This window comes from Macaca mulatta, chromosome 9, assembly GCF_049350105.2.
Source record: "Macaca mulatta isolate MMU2019108-1 chromosome 9, T2T-MMU8v2.0, whole genome shotgun sequence".
Lineage (NCBI taxonomy): Eukaryota > Metazoa > Chordata > Mammalia > Primates > Cercopithecidae > Macaca > Macaca mulatta.
The window spans coordinates 112,670,043-112,690,796 of NC_133414.1; the positions used below are offsets into that span (position 1 = coordinate 112,670,043).

At 50.2% G+C, this 20,754-nt stretch overlaps 1 protein-coding gene across 1 annotated transcript in view; it reads left to right on the plus strand.

Moving 5' to 3' along the window:
* The window catches only part of HIF1AN (hypoxia inducible factor 1 subunit alpha inhibitor), a 95,639-nt gene extending 76,497 nt beyond the window's left edge, over nucleotides 1-19,142 (plus strand). The window contains exon 8 of the mRNA XM_077947345.1: nucleotides 18,532-19,142. Within this exon, the coding sequence (XP_077803471.1) occupies nucleotides 18,532-18,709 (178 nt within the window). The 3' untranslated portion in view covers nucleotides 18,710-19,142. The remainder of the gene's footprint in view (nucleotides 1-18,531) is intronic.
* Nucleotides 19,143-20,754: the final 1,612 nt, after the last annotated feature.

Below are 20,754 nucleotides of genomic sequence, written 5' to 3' on the forward strand. Positions count from 1 at the left end.
CGAGAGGAAGGAGCTACACCAAAGGGTTCCATTAACAATGTTGGACCAGGCAACTGGTAAACTACTCTAGGATCAAAATTGTGTTGTGAGAACCGTCCAGGGAATCAGGGCAAGAAATCAGAATTTTGTATTCTGGAGCTGCATCTAGAGGGCAGGGCTCTCTGAAGACACTGGCCATACTTGATCCTGTAGGGTGGTGTTCCTTGTGGACTTTCGGTGCACCTGATCCTGCATTCTTTCTGTATTCTCCATGTGCCATGGGTTTACCTGTTCCTGTGGGTGATATTCCTCAGAGACCATGGATATATATGATCCTGCAGGTGGTTTTCCAGGAAACCATTTCTGTATCTGGTTATACAGGGTGGAGTCCCTTATAGACCATAGTGCTACCTGGCCCTGTGGGGATGTGTCCCTGGGGTCACAGGTGTGCTTAGGCTGCTGTTCGGTGGCACTACTTGGATGGGCATGGTATCCCCAGGGACTGCAGTCCAGCCTAGTCCTAACTAGCGTGGCCTCCACATTCTTATCAAGACATTCTATATGGGAACAGTCTCTTATTAAAAATAAAGACCACTACAGAAAACTGCCAACTAATAAAGGTAGAAGTAATTATAGAGTTAGAAAATACACCATTTTGTAACCACCGTAGTCGTAATTGATCCAGGCAATGTTATCAGTGATGCTAAAATCACTGGATGAAAGATGCTCAGAGAACAGGATATTCACAGTGTCAAAGTTTCCCCCACAGATCATGTATTAATTATGAAGGGGAAAGGGTGCCTTTACAATGGATACATCTAGATACCACCTTAAAATGATCAAACTTATCATCGCCAATAATGGCAGAAACTGACGTCACGTGTCCCTGATGTGATGTGCTGAGAAGGACACGTCACTGATGTGTATCCCAGCCTGGAATCTTCAGCCTGAACTGAATCATGAGGAAACATCAGACAAATCTAAACTACAGGACATTCTGCCTAGATTTTCCAAAACTAACAAGTTCATGAAAGACAAAAACAAACAAACAAACAAACAAACAAACAAACACCCCAAAGAACTATTTCAGAGCAAAGGAGATTCAAGAGACAAAAGAGACAAAATAAATCAATGCAATGCAAGATCTTGGAATGAGGTGGAGGGTTGCTATAAAGGACATTATTTTGATAATTGAAGGGTTTGGAATATGGTCTGTATATCAGATAATTGTTACATTTCCTGAAAGTGATCATTGCACTGTGCAGTATAGAAAAATGTCTTTGTTCTTAAAAGACAAATGCTGAAGAATTTAGTGGTGAACCTCCTTATGTCAGCAACTAACACAAATGTTTCAGAAAGAGAAAGGAGGAGATAGAGAAAATGTGGGAAATAGTTACAAAGCAGCAAATCTGTGGCAGAGTATATGGGTGTTCACTGAAACAATGAATAGTTCTGTAGGTTTAAAATTTTCCTAAATAAAAATTTGGGGAACATAAACAATTCAAAAATGAATCCAACAACCTCTAATGAAATAATAATTTAGTCAATGATAGTAAATGGCTGCAAAACCATGAAATAGAAAGCTAGTGGAGGGAAAAAAAAGCTGAAGGGAATTTTATAATGGATAGATCAGGTTGACAGCAACTGAACCCACTGATTAGTCTTAATATTATGAAAAGAAAGACAACAAGAAATTATGTGGTCCTGACATGATGCAATAGGAAGTTCACACCACCTGTAAAATATTCTTGCCAAAAAAAAATCAAACCTGAAGCCAAATAACTCTAGAAGCTACCAATTCAAAGGGAGAGAGAAACATGTTAAAAGATACCACAGGGGTGCAACTGGCAAAACCCAAAATGAACAAAATTCCATAGGACAAATGGCCTACAGTTTCTTTAGTAAATTGCAAGAAGAAAAAAAAAAGAAAGTGTAAACTATGGAATAAAAGAAACCTAAGAGCCATATCTACCACATACAATTTATGGATCTTGATCAGAACCTGATTCAGGGAAATTTGAACACCAAATGGATATTTGATGAGAGTAAGAAATTATAGTTAATTTTTATTAGGTGAGATGATAGTATTGTGGTTATGTTAAGAGTCCTTAACTTTTGGAAATATATACTGAAATATTTGTGGATGAACTGATTTGAAATCTGCAATTTGCTTCCAAATAATCTTGGGGGAGAGTGCGGGGGGATATAGATAAATTAAGATCAGCTATGTGTTGATAATTGTTGAAGCTAGGTGATAATAAGTCTACGGAAGTTTTTTTTTGTTTGTTTTATATATGTGTGTGTGTGTGTGTGTGTGTGTGTGTGTGTGTGTGTGTGTATATATATATATTTTGAGACAGAGTCTTGCTCTGTTGCCCAGGCTGGAGTGCAGTGGCACGATCTCGGCTCACTGCAAGCTCCGCCTCCCGAGTTCACAAGAAGCAAAATATTCTGTTTGGGCAGTTCCCTAACTCAACTTAGGTTAAAGAACGGGGTTTTGCAAGGGCTAGTGGGTTGGACCCAGGACAGAGGGAGGTGGTAAAATTAGATCTTTTTTTGTAAGGCTTTGTTCAGGTTGAGATCTGAGATCACAGGTCAAGGATGGGGCTGGAGGCATAGGTGCTTCTCTAGGGTGGGCGTGCTCTCTTGAGACCTAAACGGCTTTGAGAGTAGACTCCCTGACCTTAGTGCCTTCTTCCTTGGTGCTGCAAGTATCCTGTGGTGTAGAGACAGAAGTTCTGACCCATCCCTCCTCACTCTCATCTTCATACAGCCCCATTCATAGGCCCTTCTTCCCATACCTTTCTTTTTCTTCTCTGGTTCTCTGGCCCATTTTCATTCCTTCCTTCCTCAAGTGCCCCCCTCTGTCCACTCTCCATTCCCTGTCCTCCACCCTACCAGCCACCCCAGTTAAGGGTCCAAGAGAAGGACAGCTTTTATGTGGCTTGTAAAATTCTATTATATCTGTATTCAAAACCTAGCAGCTGAGAAACATTGGTAATAAGCGTGTTATTAAGCGTGTAAATACACTTCCACTCCAGGGCCTCCAAGGGGCGGGGGTGAGATTCTCAGCCGGGGTGTCTCCCCTGCATGAAGTCCCTTCCCACCTGGCCTCCACCCTAGATGAGGACCTTGAGCTTAGGCCCAGCCTCCTCCAGTCTCCAACCACCACTGTCCTGCAAAACCTAGACTCTTGGAGAAAGGGGGCGGGGGAGAGGGCCGAAGAAAAAAAACATTAGGAAAAAAACTCCCACCCAGAGAGCATTCTTTCTGCAGCACTCAGGAAAAAGGATGTCTCACAGGGGACGGGAAGGCGAAATTTTTTCACATCCAAATGGATTGCAATTTCCCTCCATTTAGCACCTGAAGGTAATTAGCTCGAAGAGACTGCCGAGTGCGAAACACGTTCACGGAACATTAACTCTCACACATTCTCCAGTTGCAGGGAATTAATAGGAAAGATTAAAGTTTAAAGAGAGCAAAATGCCATTACCTCGCCAGCCACCTCTCTCCGCGGCAGTATCCAGCCCCCGAAAACCTTCAGCCACTGCTTGGGCCCAGGGCTCAGGTCTTAGCCTCCAGCCTGGCTGGCCAGGGCACCAGTGTGTGCCCCATCAATGGTGCTAACATGTGCTCATGGGCACACACGCGTGCAAAACAGGGCAGCTCTGACCCTTCACGAGGCCAGTGCAGCCAACCCCCCTCTCATTACCATGAAGTTTGGGGTGGACAAGGACAGGTGTGCCTTCATACAGGCTGACACCTGGCCTTGGTGTGTGCTGAGGCCCGGGTGGGGGAAGGGCTATATTAGGAAGGTTCATTAGAAAGGGTACGCCCTGTGATTTGGGGGTTGAGGGTGAGATCGGCCAGCCTGGCCAGCAGTAGAGAGCTGGAAGGTGGCACTCCCTCCTTGAGTGTGAATAGAGGCACTTGGGTGAGGTGGTGAGGAAGGCTGCCTCCTTGCCTCCACTCTTATGCGACAGGCAGGACCCGTGAAAATGTGTGCATGCACGCAGCCTTCCACTGTCACATGCAGATGGCCTTTGCCACTATGATTTTCTCAAAGTTTATGTAGGCTTCAAATTCAAAAGGTTTCTATGTTGCTTCAGTATTTTAGGAAAAGATGAGAGACACAGACAGAGAGAGAGAGAGACAGAGAGAGAGAGAGAGAGTGGGGGGGGAGTATGAGGGAGAGAGAGGGGCAGAGGCAGGCAGGAGAGAGAGAGCTCGAGATGAAATTGAGACATGGAAGAATTTATTGCCCAGAAAATTCCATTCTGCTATCTGATTCAAAAAGTCCAGTCCCCCCAGCTTCGGAAAATCTATTTTCCACATTTTAATACCCTGCAGAACAGTCCTCATAACTCATCCGAGTGTGTTAAGCACAGTTTTATTAGATCTGAAACAAATTTTGGTGGGGAGATACTATAGGTCATTAACCATGGAGTAATTTTATCCTTGTTTCCCTAATGATGCCATAATGGCGAGCGAATTTCTTAACTAAAGACCAAAGAACATTTTGAAGGTCAGTTTCATCTGTGAGCTCCTTCAAGCGCTTCTCAGAGAAGATTGGAAAACTCGCCGATTTTTTGAAGAGTCATTAATAATGTGAAAGCTGAAAGCACCCTCCATTTGCGTTCCTGCTTTTTACCTTTTAATTTTATATCGTCCCTGCTCAGAGCCCTGCTCCCACTCCTTCACCCTCCTCTGGACCTCCCGCCCGTCTACCCACCCCACGCAGGGAACAAGGCTGCCCGGTACCAGGTACCAGGCTGGCTGTGAGGGGGCACATGGGGGCTGCAGTAGGGAGGCGGGAGAGCTGGAGAGGCCAGAGACACCCCTCTGGCCAGGGCGCCCCACTGAGATGGGGGGCCTTTGTGATATGTTTTCAGAGTGTGTGTGCACTGTGTGAGGGTATTGTTATAGGCATGGTGTGTGTCTGGTGTGTCTGTGTGTGTGCACGTGAATGTATGTTGTAGGAGACTGAGGTCTCTGGATTGCCTGCTGGCTGTGCACGCACATGTTGGGTACTTAGTAGACTCTAGAGGTAGGTGCCCCCTATTGGAAGTCGGCTGGAAACGGGGACGGAAAACCAACCCTGGGTCCAGTGGTCAGGGCTGGTTTTCAGTCCCTTTTTCCGGCCTACTCGGAAGGGCAGTAGGTCAGTTGGGGGACTTTTGGTCTGTTGGCATTGACAACAGAGATAGGCACCATGTGGAATGCTTGGGAATATTTATAGCATGCCATGAGCCTGTGTGTGTGTGTGTGTGTGTGTGTGTGTGTGTGTGTGTGTTTACGTGCGCATGTCCTGGGAGTGGCGAGGTCATCAAGGCAAGAGCCCCAAGGCCCCTCCCCACTAGTAAATCTCTAGACACTAGAGACGGTGACCATTATCCTGTCCTACCCCCCACTCCTTGGTCCACTCACCCCCTTGTTCCTCAGGCCTGGAGCCCCTCATTTTTACCCACATCACTCACCTCCTGATCTCAATCCCTGACTCCTTAGACCCCCTAGTTCCATCCCAAGCACCCACCCTGGAGCCCCCAGGCCTCCATCTCCTCACCCATCTGATGGCTCGCATTGCAGGGTGCCCAGCCAGGAGCTGTGATGGGACAGCACTTCTGCCTGTGTGTGGGTTTGGGGAGGAGGGGGTGGTGTGGTGACACTCCGTGCTCCCAGATGTGGTGGCAGCGATAATTCCAATTTTATGCCTTTGTTATGGCTTTAATCACTTTCTTTATGCGTTTTGTTCCAGCGATCAGGGAGAGACACCTGATAGGCAAAGAGGATACCAGGGGAACCATTTTTATTTGGAATGTGGTGAGAAGTCTAATTAGAATCTGAATTCTGCTGAGCCTTGAAATGGCCAGCACTTTATCCTGATCGCCTTAGATATTGTTTCGAGTCAATCATCTGTCATGGTGCGGCAGGAGAGCCTCTGCCTTCACACCACATTCTCTCCCGCTGCAGGCCCCGCCGGGGCACCCTGGGGGGAGGGGAGCTTGGCCCCCACCCTCATAGGGGTGCCTCCTCCTCCAGGGGCCCCTGTTTTGTGTAGCTCCTTTCCTCTGGTGAGTTCTGTCTTTGCTGGGATGCTGAATTTGAGCTCATGGAGGGTGAGGGTGCTGCAAGAAAGGGGTGCTGCAGGGCCTGAATTAGAATTAGGAAATATTGCGGTGGGGCCAAGCTAGTCTGATGTACCTCCTAAGTGCTCTCAGCACATCAACCACTCCTAGCCTCTCCATCAGTGGCCTTCAGTTTCTCTCTCACCTCTTCACTGTCCCCTGAATATATTGTATCTCTCCCACCTGCTCACCCTACCCCAAACTCACCAATCCATTGCCAGCCCCTTCCTGACCCGGCACTGGCCATGTGTTCACCTTCCATTCATTTCTCTGACTTGGTTTACTCTGGTCCTGCCGCTAGAATGCTGTTCCTGCTGGGTTTTTTTTTTTCCTGTTTAAGACTTCTGCCATCTGTTAAGTCCCCAGACTGGTTCCATCTCCTCCAGAAAGCCTTCCCTAACTACCTGAACCCACAGTGCGTGAGCTCTCTGAGAGGTGGGCCAGTTACAGCATGGCCGCAGCCTGCGGGGGCCACACCAACTGTACACATTCTCTCCCACCAGATCTCCAGTCCATTTATCTCCCTCCTGCCTTTAAATGGTTTCCAAATGTCCTCTCTCTTCTTCTTTCACTGTTTGAGTGATGTTTGTATATGTGTACACGCGTGCGTGCATTTCTTAATCCCCTCAAACCCCTTTGAATATGGCAAAATGTAAAGTAGAGATAAATATTACTTTTTTTTCATGGAGTCTCGCTCTGTTGCCTAGGCTATAGCACAGTGGTGCAATCTCAGCTCACTGCAACCTTCACTATCTAGGTTCAAGTGATTTTCCTGCCTCAGCCTCCTGAGTAGCTGGGATTACAGGCACCTGCCACCATGTCTGGCTAATTTTTGTATTTTTAGTAGAGATGGGGTTCCACCATGTTAACCAGGCTGGTCTCGAACTCCTGATCTCAGGTGATCCACCCGCCTTGGCTTCCCAAAGTGCTGGAATTACAGGCGTGAGCCACTGCGCCTGACATAAATATTACTCTTAATGACAATTTCAGCTAGAGAGCTGAACTATGAGCTTCTCAAAGGTTGGTCATTTCCTCCCTGTCTCTTGCCCTTCCATGGCCTAACTGTGAGCACAGAGGATCAGGCACACAGCAGGGAGCTGCATCATCACCTCCAGAAGGTCCCTGACCACTGAGGCCCTCTGCTTCCTCTCATCCCCCACCTCCCACCTTCTACCATACATCCCTTCCATGTGGTAGACACAGGCATTGTGGGAGACTGTCAGTATTTGAAGTGAGTGCTGTTTCTGGCAGGAGGAAGGGGGCATGTTCTACGAATAGTGTCTCCATGGGAGATAGCCTAGATAGTTGGTGTCTCCTTGGAGGAGATCAAGGAGGTCAAGGATCCCCATAGGGTCAATGTTGTGAGTCTTTTTTAGATAGTTCAGTGTCAGCTGGCTGGTCAGTGTACCCCATGTAGCAGAGTGTTCTCACTGTTGGTCAGTGTCACCAGGAGCCTCATGGAGGGTCACTGCCCTCTAGAGATTGTCAGTGTAGTAGCCATGTCTTATGGATGGTCTAAGGGGCAGTGTGGCCAGACCTCCCTAAGGAAAGATATTCACAGACTCAAAGGATTCCCAGGAGACCCTTCTGAACTTCCTTACCTCCCCATCCCCATCTGGACTCCACTTCAGATGCAATCCTGACTTGGTTTGTTCCTGGATAGTCTCATTCCTTACTTGCTCCTTGGCTCTCCCGAGTCCCTGAGCTCTGGAAAGGGAGTGGAGATGGCACTAGCAAGATCTAGCAAATCATGGGGCTCATGGCCAGGACCTGGGGGTGGTTCTCTGGGGTGCGCCATCAGGACTTTAGTCCTTCCTCCCTCCCAGCAGCCCTCATCTAGAAGGCATGGCTGTATTGGTGGTACCACACTGATGGATGGAGAGCTGCAGGGAGATGGTAGAAAGGGTCTAGAACTGGGGTCATTATTTACAAAGGAAGGCAGGACAGTGGCTGGAGAGACTTAGGAGCAAACTTCCTGGTGGGAAATTACAATCTACTATTATCATCTAGGGAAAAATCAATATATCAGATGATGTGTGTACGCACCCATGTGATGGAGGGTAGGTAGGTGAGGGGCTCAGGCCCCTGTAGGGAAGAGGCCATGCTGAAGGGGTGGAGTGTGAGGGCGGCTCATTCTCTGGCTGCTGTTTCCCCATCTACACAAGCTGGGGGAGATCAGGCTCTGGGTCCAGGGAGCACATGTGCTGAGTAGGGGCCCCAGTGGGTGGGAGGACAGAGATGCCAAAGCTGTCAAATGCCTGGCCTCTTCCCATCTCAGGAACCCTCGAGGCACTGTCCTCTCTCTATATCCTGGGCTTGGCTGCAGCAGGGGTAGATGAAAAGGAGGAGAAACTGTTGGATAAAAAGAAATTAAAAAAAAAAAAGTAAGTGAAATATTCAAACTGGAAAGTGATATTATAGAAACTGCAGCCCACGGCTCAGTGCATTCAAATTTATTCAAACTCAGTGCCTGACAGTGATGGATGCGGCAGCTTTTCCCACAATATGGAGAAGGCGCGGGGGCATTTAGGACTGCAGGTCCCCTCCGGGAGGGTGGGGGCCCATACCACCTCCCGTGCCTGGCTTCTCCTGAATGGGAAGCAAGGTTCTGGGTCCTGTCTCCTCTGCTCCCTGCTTCCCAGCCACATCCTCTATCCCAGGGTCCTGGGATCCTGCAGGCCTCAGCACCACCAGCCCAAATGCTTGGAGTATGGCCAAGGACACCACGGAAGAAGATAGCCAAGCATGTCCAGGGGACGACTGGACACGGGTGTAGACTGCATCAGAGAAGAGTGTGGTTGCATGGTCTGCAGCCAAATAAATAGCATGAACTCGGCGAGCCCCCAGATGTCCTGAAATCTCAGGGTCTTGGTGATCCCAACACAGAAAGCAGTCCATCTCACTGATCCCCACCTTCCTCTCCAGGCCAGCTTGGCAGCCACTCCATCTAAGAGAGGGACAGGAGGGCCTCTGGGGAAACGGCAAGTCTGGGGCCTGGTCTGAGCAGTGGGCAGGCGATGGAGTGTCTATGAATGCTATGCCCTGGGCTGTCTCCTGCTCTCAGGAATGCCTTCCTGCCTCCACTCCACCCATAGTTCCCTGCACAAGGTTGCCCCGGCCTCCTATCCAGCCTCCTGACCAACAGACCCTACATCTGATTCTCAAGCCCCATCCCATGGGTACCCTTGGGAATACTGTCACCCCCAAAAGCTCACTCCTCCCTTGGCTGCCTCGCCCTTTGCTCTCGCCCACTTGTCTCTCAGCTCTCACACTCCTTCTCTGTCTCTTTTGCTTCCCACACACTCCCCCAGGTATGGATAGAGTGCAAAGCTTCAGCTTCAGCTCTCTGCTGTCGCCTCCCTGCAGACTCTCAGGAGATTTCATACTCCAGCCCCTTCAGCAGGTGATAGAAACATCTACCTCTAATTCCAAGCTTCTCTTGAGCTCTAAGCCCACAATTCAGGCAGTGCAAGGCTAACTGTGGGAAAGCGAGCTCATAAGTCTCTCCTAAAACCAGCAACAACTTGTGACTCCCCTACTTTGTTAATAGCCCTATCACTCACTATTGACCCTCACAGAACTCTTGGAGCCTCTATCTCCTTCCTGGTCCTCATTCCTACCTTCCATCAATTAACAAATTTCAGAGATACTTCCTGATGCCTTTTGCACCTACCTTTGCCTCACCGTCACCACTACCCCCATGAAGGTCCTTATTATGGCTCTCCTGGGTCACTTCAATTCAGCCAACAAACTGCTATTGAGTGCCTACCGCACCAGGCACCAGGTCAGGCGTCCTCCTCTGCCTTTCAGTTTTACTGTCTCCAGTTGTTCCACACACTGCTGCCAGAATAACTCTCCTTAAGCACAGCTCTGATCATGTCACTCCCCTGCTCAAACACCCTCAACGGCTCCCCATTGCCTGCTATAGAAAGTACAAACTCCTTACTCTGATATTCAGGGCGCTTTGTTATCTGGCTCCTGCCCACCCCTCTCTCCAAGCCTTCCCATTACTCCCCTCCATGCTTATATTTGCCAGCCAAATTGGACTCAGAGTGGTTCCCCTGAACATTCCCCACGCAGCGACTTCCCACTTACGAGCATTCACTCATGTCCTTCCTGTGCCTGTGACTATCTCTTTTTGGAATGGCATCACCTTCCAACACCCCAACTCCTCTCTGCCAGTCAATACTTTAATCTTCTGCAAGTCCTGACTCAAGCAAAGCCATTTTCTGAATATTACCTATAAACGTGTGCAAGGTGCCTGCTGGCTACTATAATTATTATTGCTATTATTATTCTCCCCCCACTCAGCAGTGGTTTCTCTTTTCTGGGAACCTTATAGGCCCTCTCTGCAGCTTTCCTGGCTCCTGACATGGCTTTCCTAATACTGATATTGCTTGTATGTCTGCCTTACAGCTGTCCTGTACTATAAACTTCTTGAGAGCCAGGACCAAATAATATTCGTTTGTGTCCCCCTCAGCCCCTAGCCCAGGATCCTCAGTAAACACCTGTTGAATACGTGAATGAAGGAGTGAGTGAATGAACTAATACAACTAAACTCACTAGGACGTGGCTATGTGACACAGACTTGGCTCTTCTGAGCTTCCTGTTCTGGACAGTGACCACCTAAGAGTTCCCTGTCATTACTCCTGGCCCTCCTGACATGTGTCCAGGTGAGCTGGGACGTGCGTGTGCAGGCTGTATGACAGGTGTGTCATCCCTCCAGAGCGAGAGGGGAGTGTGGCAGAGTTCAGCCTTCCCAACTCATCAATCAAGGGGCACTTACTGACAGCTCCTGAGAGCCAGCTCTGGGCTCTGCTGGTGGGGCGGGGGATGAGCGGGAGATGAGAGCTGCCCTCTGGGGGTTCCCAGTCTCGCTGATCCTCGCAGATTGGGCCTGCTTCTCCTGTGACTCTCAGACCACGGGAACTCAAAGGACTGCCAAGGTCACTGATGGGCAGGCAGATGCACCGGGCCAGCCCTTTCCTCCCAGCTGCCCTGAAAAGCTACTTGATCCAGAAGTGGCTCTTTCACCCTTTTGGTCTAGATTGACTGCCCCGTCCAGACTTGGGGTCCCCTGTTGCCTCCTGCAAAATTCTGTTACAGAGCCCAGAACCACACAGTTGAAAGTCACTGGATGGATGGATGGATGGATGGATGGATGGATGGATGGATGGATGGAAGCCATGGCTAGCTGACTGAGGCAGCTGAGCAAATCTCTGGAGGAACCAAGTGCTAACTGAGCACATAGGCACAAAGAACACTAGTTGGTATTTATTGAGCACTACTGCGTACCAGGCACTGTGCTAAATCCTTTACCGGATGCACTCATTTACTCTTCTCTTCACCCTTATGAGTAGGAACGATCATGATCTCATTGAGGAAGAGGAAACCGAGGCTCGGGGAGGTGAAATAACTTGCGTGAGCTCGCCCCGCTTATCAGTGGCAGAACCTTGGTTCCTAACCTAGGCAAAATCTCGGCAGGCTCTTGCCTAGGCTCTGCCCTGTCCTTCGGTGACCTCCTGCCCGGCACCTCCGCTGATGAGGGACCTCCAGGCTCAAGGTTTTCGGTCCCCTTGGCAAAGTTCAGAAGTGGCCCGGCGGGAGCCTTTGTTTCCCCGGAAAGGGACTTCCCAGCCCCCTTAGCCCCTGTCCCTTTGAGGGCGGCGCTTCCCGGGCCTCTGCTGAGGGGTCCCGGCGCTGGGGGAGCTCTTGGCTCTGGGGGCGCCCCGCCCCGGCCGGCCCCCGCCCGGCCCCTCACTGGCGGCCAGATACCAACAAGCGCGCTAAACTCCGGGAGATTTACAGCGGGCGGCGGGGCGGCGGGGCGGCCGCCGGTGAGGTATCTCCAAACAGCGCACTAACCACTTTCCATTTTATACCTCACCAGCTTTATAGCATCTTAAGGATTTCTGTGCACGGCTGGCTTCCCGCCCAGGGAAAAAACCCAGCCTTGTAAATAAATACTAAATATATATGAACAGAGACGACAGCGAGCGATGCGGAGGAGGGGAAGGGGGTGGGGGGCTGCAGGTTAGGGGGCGCGGGGCTGTGGGTAGCAGCCGGGGCCGGCGACCGATGGGGAGGAGGGGGAGGCGGGGATATATTGGGGTGTCCGAGACAAAGGCGACATTGAGAAAGCAGTTGACAGGCAGAGTGAGGGAAACTGAGCCGGCAACAGAGGTGGAGGCAGAGAGAAACAGAGATGGAGGCTGAGCGGAAGTGCTCCACCAGTCCGTCCGTGTGTGTGTGTGTGTGTGTGTGTGTGTGTGTGTGTGTGTGTGTGTGCAGGGAGTACTGCTTATTAAAGCTTAAAGAGAAGCCTCCCCCAGCTGTCTCACCCATCCCTCCCACAGTTCTGAGGGGATTGGGACTCAGGGTGGGCTACCCCACTCTGTGTGTGTGTGTGTGTGTGTGTGTGTGTGTGTGTGTGTGTGTGATGGTTTGTATGTAGGGGGGTGTGTCAAGGACTACGTCATGATGTGCTGCTGCAAGGAAAGTGTGTGTGTGTGTGTGTGTGTGTGTGTGAAAGCATGTGTGTCCCCAGGGTTTGGGGGTACTTGGTGTGGGTGGGACTGTGCCAGGGTGGCATTGGGGTGTTGGTGGGCACGTGGGTCGAATGTCTGTGGGGTGTGTAGGGTGGGTCTGGGTTAGGATACACTGGGGATGTGAGGAGGCAGGTGAGTTCTGGGAGTGCGTGCAGCTTTGAGATTGATTGTGGAGGGCTGAGTGAGGCACAGGTGTTCAGGTGCCTTTGAGTATCGTGGGGTGGGCAGGGGCCTGGGGAGAGATGAGTCAAGAGGGCCTTCTCTCAAGATGGGCCTTGGAAGGACTACGTGTTGGGCCTGAAAGCAGTGTCCCTTTGTGTGCTGGGAGCGTCAGGGTTAGGTTTTGAGGTGATGCCAGGTGGTCTCACCTCCTCTTCCACATCCTCTCTTGTTGAGTCTTTCCAGAGGTTCTGGAATTTTGTCTGCAGTGGCCCTGCAGGGAGGGCTCCTGGTGCTGACTGAGCCCCAGCACTAGCCCTGCCCCAGCTCTGAGGTCTCTGGACAGGAGCCAGAGTTGAATTGGGGGGCAGGAGGGACCATCCTTTCCCCTCTCAGGGGACCCAGCGATCCCTTCTCATTCCCCCCTTGTCTTCGATATTAAGTATTCAAACCTCATTTACATCCTTATTTTTCAATTTGCTGCCACAGTAGTTTAATTTATTCAATATAATTTCTTTTTCTGAGGGGACATTAATCATTGCCCTGTGCTTTTGGGCGCCTGTGGGATCTGTGCGTGTATATGTGTGTGTGCGTGTGCATCTGTGCACGTGTGTGTGTACGATCTATGTGTTGGGGGGAGCTGTGTGTATTTGTGAGTGTGCATCTGCATCCATGTGTGTCTGTGCTGGTGCATATTTGTGTCTGTGTGTAAGCGAGGCACCACGTGGTCTGTTTGTGTGTGTTGTGTGTGAGAGAGTGTGGGTCTTTGTTGGGAGAGTTGGGGTGGGTGTGTAGAGATAAGGGTGAGGTGAGCGTGCTAACCTGGTCAAGTCCTCTTCTTCAGAATTCTCCTGGCCCTTCCAGGATGTCAACAAGGAGGGGAGGTGGCAAAATATTTGGGAGACAGGAGATCCCTGTCACACCAGTTCTGGCCTCCCTTGGGCTGAACTGCAGGCCAGTTTAAGGACTCCCCCTACCCCAGGGCCATCTCGAGGTGGGCCCCTCCCACAAGGATTAGTTCCTCCCACTGTCACCTGCTGGGTCCAGTTGTTTTTCCTTTCCTGAGAGTGTGCCCTGGGTAGTTGTAGCTAGGAATGTTCTAGAGTCCATGGCCTTTCAAGAAAGTGAGAAAGACCAAGAGGCAAAGACAGACACAGAGATGGAGAAAGACAGGCAGGAAGGAGCAAGGCCAGCCATGGCAGGGGAAGAAAGAAAGAGGGAGGAAGAGACACAGAGAATGATGGAAAGAGGAGCGGGAGAGAGGGAGAAGTGAGCGAGCCAGCAGTGTCTCAGCCCATAAAGTCCCTGGAATGGGAGGAAGGGGCGAGGGAGACTCTCGCATCAGCTCGGGCTGGTCATGGCTCAGAGCAGCGTGAGGGTGGGGGCCAAGGGCTAGGGCTGCTTTTCTTCCAGGAGCTGAGATGAGTGAAGTGACTTGGGGGAGGCTTGTTTAGAGAGAAGAGGCAGGAGGAAGAGGTAACGGGGAGCGAGGGAGGGAGAAAACCCCTCCTGGGGATATAATTCAGGGGAATGACTGAAAGGAACATTTCTGAGGCCATTCAAGGATGGGGGAGGCAGCTCTCCAATGCTAACTCCCCTCCCATCAGCTCTCCCTTCCCCACTCCAGGCAAGTCCATATCTTTCCCAGACCCTCTTTTGGTCCCCCGCTCCAGAAGCCCTCTGTTTTCCTTCTCCGGCACATTCCTGGGGTCTCCTTTTCTCCCCGCGGGTGGGGCTTGGGAGTGATAGGGCAGGGATTGATGGGCAGGCCCACAGCATGCCAGGTGCTGCGCTAGGATTGCACCTGTGGCATCTAATTTACTAATCGCAACAACTCCTTGGGGCGAGAATCTGTCACCCCACTTCAGTGAGGAAGAAAGGAGAGGTCAGGGACTTACCCAAAGTCAGGATTTAAGTCAGATCCACCTGAGGCTGAGTGCGGCGCTGTTCCCATTTCCCTCTGCTGCCTGCTGTCCTAGCCACCACACAGGTACGTGCGTACTCCCACACAAAATGGGGTCCAGGACCCAAGGCTAAAATGGAGAGGCCTCTTGGGGCATGAATCCAGAGGCTGGGGAGACCTCCTGCACCTGTTCTTCCAGCTCCGCCACCCAGCTGTGAGCACGTTGCCCTAGAGAAGAGCCACCTGCTCCACTGCCTTCAGGTGTGAAGAAGGCCCAGGCATCGATAGCCCCAGGGCCCCTTTAGACCCTGCCTCCCCTTCTATCCAGGGTCCCTAGGCAGCTTCAGGACCCTTTCTGGAAGGTGGCAGCCAAACCCTCTGGCTCAGGGATGTGCTGGCTCTGTCCTGGGACCTGGTTTCTGCTTCCAGGACCTGGATCGGTTTCAAACTCAGCTTCAAGCAGCTATAATCTCCCATTTTAGCTTCATCCAGACAGCGTCCTGAACCAGGGTTTAGAGGTGGAAGCTTCTTTCTTTTGGTCTAAGATTCTGCCAAATGGACATCATGGAACCTGACCATTCAGGTACCCACCCCAGCACTGAGCCTCCAAACACCTGATTATTTTGAATTCTACAGATTTATGTATTCTAATATCAAATGTCCAAGCATCTGAATACCCAAGGCTTCCAACATCCAAACACTTGAGTGCACAGGTCACAGAGCACGCAGGAGCTATTGATGGAGTATCCAGAGTGGAAATCCGAGATGGACTCAGGGTGGGGAAGGAGCTCTGTTTTCCTGGCTCCCTCCTGAGTCCCTTCAATCCTCCTGGCCTCTTCCAGAAGCCACTCTGCCTTCCTCACCATCCAGAAGTTTGGCCTAGTCACCACCTCCAGCCCTCAGCACAGACACGGTGCAGAGAAACCAGCACCCACTTGGGTCAATAACAACTGGGTGATCACAACAGGGGGTCTCAGGGCATTCGGGATGGGGGGCAAGGGGACAGGCCTGGGGCCAGGGAGAAGGTAGCGCGTTCATTTGAATAATGGGCAAAATCAAATTAATTCTACATTAAATAGTTGTGAATAAAGGGTTGAAGTCAGCAGTTTCAAACTTGTTTTCCTTAATTACTTTCCGTGTTTAATGTCATTAAGAAGATTAAAAATTCATTAACAAGAGTACTAAAGTGGCAAATCAGGAAGGCGATCACTCCAGGTTAGAAACTCCGCTGAGGCCGCACTGCAAGTCTTCGGCAGGGGGGCGTGGGTGGGGGTGGGGGACCGAGAGGGTGGGGGACAGACACACATTCATACTTACACAGAGACGTAGCAACAACTTCAACACAAATCCACACAGGCACACACGCATCTTCCGCTTGTCCACCCCAGGATTTCTGTGATTGTGGGAGACAGTGGATTCGAATCTGTTGCTAATCACATGACCCCTGTCTTAAGAAAGGGAAATAAAATTCCAACTTTTGCAACAGACAATATATGGCCACAGGAGTACCGTCTGCCTGGCAGTCTCAGAGCTGACTTTCCTGTGTTCTGGTCATCCCTCTGTGTGCCCCCACATCCCTTTCCCTCCCCTCCCACACTCAAGGGCTCTCCCAGGGCAAACCCGATCAGTTTCCTGGGAGGAGCCGCAGTCTTTGAGGCTTAATTATCCTGGAAAAGGATCCCTTTTGTCTCCTTAGCTTGTGGGGGAGGGGGGCGAAAATGGGGAGGGGTCATGTTTCCTTCAGGGAGAGGGAGCAGGGAGACAAAGGATACCCTGGTCAGGGCGAGGGTAGGGCAGAAGCAGATGGTGAAGCAGGACACAAGTGTCCTGGTGTTCGAACCAGACCTCGATCCAGCCGCACAGCCCCTGTCCCAGAGCGCCCCTATCTCCTAACACCTCGCCCTCTCACTCAGCTTTTTCTCCCCATCTTATTCTTCCTCCCAAACTCCAGACTCTGTCCCCGCCTTCGCGGTGAAAGGACGTTCTTCCATGTAGCTATCACAGTCTCTCAAACTGTTTCCTTCTTTTTCTCTAGGCAACCCTGCATCGGGTCCCTGTGAGTGTTTAGGTCACCTTGGGTACATCTGTGCCTTTGGGGCAATGGGCTATGGGTTAGGTGGCTGTGTTGGTGACTGAGTGTGTGACTATGTGGTGTGTCCTTGTGCATGTGCATGTGTGCATGTGTGTGTGTGTGTGTGTGTGCATGCATGCAAGTATACCCGCATCTGTGTGTGGCTGAGTGAGAAGGGCCATGATCTCAACTTGAGAATGCCATGTTAATCATAAACAAAGGCTGTGGAGAAGCCTGTGAGGGTTTCATTAGAATGAGCCCTTTTATTTTTTCGATGGGAAAACCAAACTCGAAGATGAACTTCTACTCTCGTGAATAGACTCAAGAGAAATAAAAACATAGGTCCGGCCGGGCGCGGTGGCTCAAGCCTGTAATCCTAGCACTTTGTGAGGCCGAGACGGGCGGATCACAAGGTCAGGAGATCGAGACCATTCTGGCTAACACGGTGAAACCCCGTCTCTACTAAAAAATACAAAAAACTAGCCGGGCGAGGTGGCGGGCACCTGTAGTCCCAGCTACTCAGGAGGCTGAGGCAGGAGAATGGCGTGAACCCGGGAGGCGGAGCTTGCAGTGAGCTGAGATCCGGCCACTGCACTCCAGCCTGGGCGACAGAGCGAGACTCCGTCTCAAAAAAAAACAAAAAAAACCAAAACAACAACAACAACAACAACAAAAAAAAAACATAGGTCCACACCAAAACTTGTACAGGGATGTTCATAGCAGTGTTATTCGTGATTGCCAAAAAGTGAAAACCACTCAAATGTCCATCAACTGACAAATGCATACATAAAATGTTGTATATCCATAAAATGGAATATTAGTCCATTGCCATAAAAAGGAATGAAATACTGATTCATGCTGCAACACAGATCACTATTGAAAACATGTTAAGTGAGAGAAGCCAGTCACCCAAAAATCACATATTGCATGATTCCCTTTATATGTAATGCAAATAAATAGAGACAGAAAATCAATTAGTGGTTGCTTAGGGCTGGGACAGAGGGTGTTGGGGGGAAAAAGGGAATGACTGGTGATGAGAATGGGATTTCTGGGGGTGATTAAAATGTTCTAAAATTTATTGTGGTGATGGTTGCATGACCCTGTGAATATACTAAAAACCATTGACTTGCACACATTAAATAGGTGAATTGTATGGTATGTGAGTTAGATCTTAATAAAGCTATTTGCCTGAAATCCCAGCACTTTGGGAGGCAAGGTGGGCTGATCACGAGGTCAGGAGATCGAGACCATCCTAGCTAACACGGTGAAACCCCATCTCTACTAAAAATACAAAAAACTAGTCAGGCGTGGTGGCGGTTGCCTGTGGTCCCAGCGGCTCAGGAGGCTGAGTCAGGAGAATGGTGTGAACCAGGGAGGTGGAGCTTGCAGTGAGCCAAGATCATGCCACTACACTCCAGCCTGGGTGACAGAGAGAGATCCCATCTCAAAAATAAGTAAGTAAATAAATAAATAAAAATAAAGCTATTATTGAACAAAAAATGAAGTGACTTGCTTAAGGTCCCACAGCAAGTGAAAAGTGGAGCTGGTTCTAGAACCGGATACCCTGACTCTGTGTTCTGTGCTCCTTCCATGAGCCCCACAATGCCTCAAAAATGTTGCTATGGAGGCTTGAAGGCCAAGTCCTAAAGTGCGTGTGGGTGTCCACGTGGCATGCCGAGGCTTTTCTGTAGTGTTGTTAAGTTCCTACCTGGGATAACGTGTCTTTTTATGTGTGTGCCCATATAGATGTGTGACTTCAGCAGCTGTATGGCCCCACACACCTGTACCTGGGCCCAGGCATCTTTCTACTGTGAGTGTTTGTGTCTGCCAGGATACACGTCTGGGCTGCCCATGCATCTCTGCTCATTGGCTGGGCCTCTGTCTGCGTTTGTTTGTGGGTATATCTGTATGTCTGTGTCCATGAAGTCATGTGACCTCATGGGGATCTGCGTTCATGCGTGGCAGTGTTTCTGCCTATATGTGTCTCAGTGAGTGCCCATGAGTTGCTTGATGTGTTGGCCTGTCAGTCTGGGTTCACCTACCTTCATCTCTGGGTCTCTGCATCAGTATGTAGTACGCTGGTGTCCACACAGGCCCATCTGTGGGGCCCATGTAGTGGGGCCCACAGACTTGTCCAACTGAATCTATGTGTCTGAGCCCCTTCTCCAGGCACCAGCCCCAGAAGGTGCCTGCCTCCCCACCCCCACCTCTGACAGCCGTGGAGGGAGCATCACAGTAAATTCATGGCCGCCCGACTGGGAAACAGGCGGCTGCAATGGAAAGGAAGCGTGGATTTGCATATTGAATTAAAATTAAGAGCTAATTATGCAAATAAATTATGACATTTGGCAGGAGAATTTGCTTCAAGATCATTTATTACGTTCTTTTTATAACAGTGTGAGCATTTAACGGTCAAAGACAATATTTTAAGGGAAAATTAACGCAAGATTATTAACCTAAAAACAATTCCACGTTAATGAGATGGTGAGCTGGTCCCCCCTACACACCTGGGCAGGTCTATGCCTAGGCTGGGAAGGCCTTTTTCTTCTCCCCTCCTTCCTTGCCCCAGTCTGCAGGGGGAGAGGAGCTAGGAGGGGACTAGGAAGGCAGAGGGAGACTTTGGGGTTTGTATCTTCTTAGGTGGGGAGGTGGAGAGGCCACATCTGAACTGAAACCCCCACTTGAGACCAGAACTCTGGGCTGAGTTTAGGAGGCCACAAAGAGGATGAGCTAAGGCCCCACTCCCAGAGACCCCTAGTCTGAGGATGACAAATGTGGTCTTGGCCTGGGAGAGCCCTGTACTAAGGAGGAATACAAATCCCCACCCCAGAAATGACTCTGCCAGTACCAGTTGGGATGGAAGTTGGAAGGCAGAATTTAAATCGCCTGGTTATATGCTGCCCCCGGCAGCTCCCATCCTTTCTCCCAGGTTGCAGAACCCCCAATTCCCTGGTGTTACAGACTCTGGGCACTCCAGGACTCTGAGCTCTCCACCTTTCCAGGCCCCATTGTCTCTCCATTTTCCCATGACCTGAATCTATCAGTCTAGCTTTCCTTTTTGAGGGGTGACAAGTAAAGGAGACCCTAATCTGGGTTTCCCTGAGGTCCCCAACCCATCCCACATCAAGCAGTGACCCCACAGAAGGTGGTAGGCAGTGCTCTCTCGGGGCCCCACTGTTCTCCCTCTGTTATGGCCTGAATGTTGGTGTCCCCCTGAATTCCTATGTTGGAACCTAGTACCCAATGTGCTGGTATTAAGAAGTGGGGCCTGGCCTGGCACGGTGGTTCACGCCTGTAATCCCAGCACCTTGGGAGGCTGAGGCAGGCAGATCACGAGGCCAAGAGATCAAGACCACCGTGGCCAACATGGTGAAACCCTGTCTCTACTAAAAATACAAAAATTAGCCATGCGTAGTGGCACGTGCCTGTAGTTCCAGCTACTCAGGAGGCTGAGGCAGGAGTTGCTTGAACCTGGGAGGTGGAGGTTGCAGTGAGCTGAGATCCCGCCACTATACTCCAGCCTGGTGACAGAGTGAGATTCCTTCTCAAAAAAAAAAAAAAATATATATATATATATATATAAAAATAAAAATAAAGAAGTGGGGCAAGTGATTAGATCACTAAGTCTCTCCCCTCATGAACGCACGGGCTTATGAAAGGACATGAGGGAGCTGTTTGTCTCTTTTCTTCTTCCGCCGAGTGAGGATGCAGCAAGAGGCACAGGAAGGAGAGAGTGGGAGAGAGCAGGACTTTACTAGACTTTCACTCTGCCGGCGCCTTGATCTTGAACTCCCCAGCCTCCAGAACGAAGAGTATTTCTGTTGTTTATAAATTACCCAGTCTTGGGGCCGGGTGTGATGGCTCACGCCTGTAATCCCAGCACTTTGAGAAGCCAAAGTGGGTGGATCACTTGAGGCCAGGAGTTGGAGACCAGCCTGGCCAACATGGTGAAACCCCATTCTCTACTAA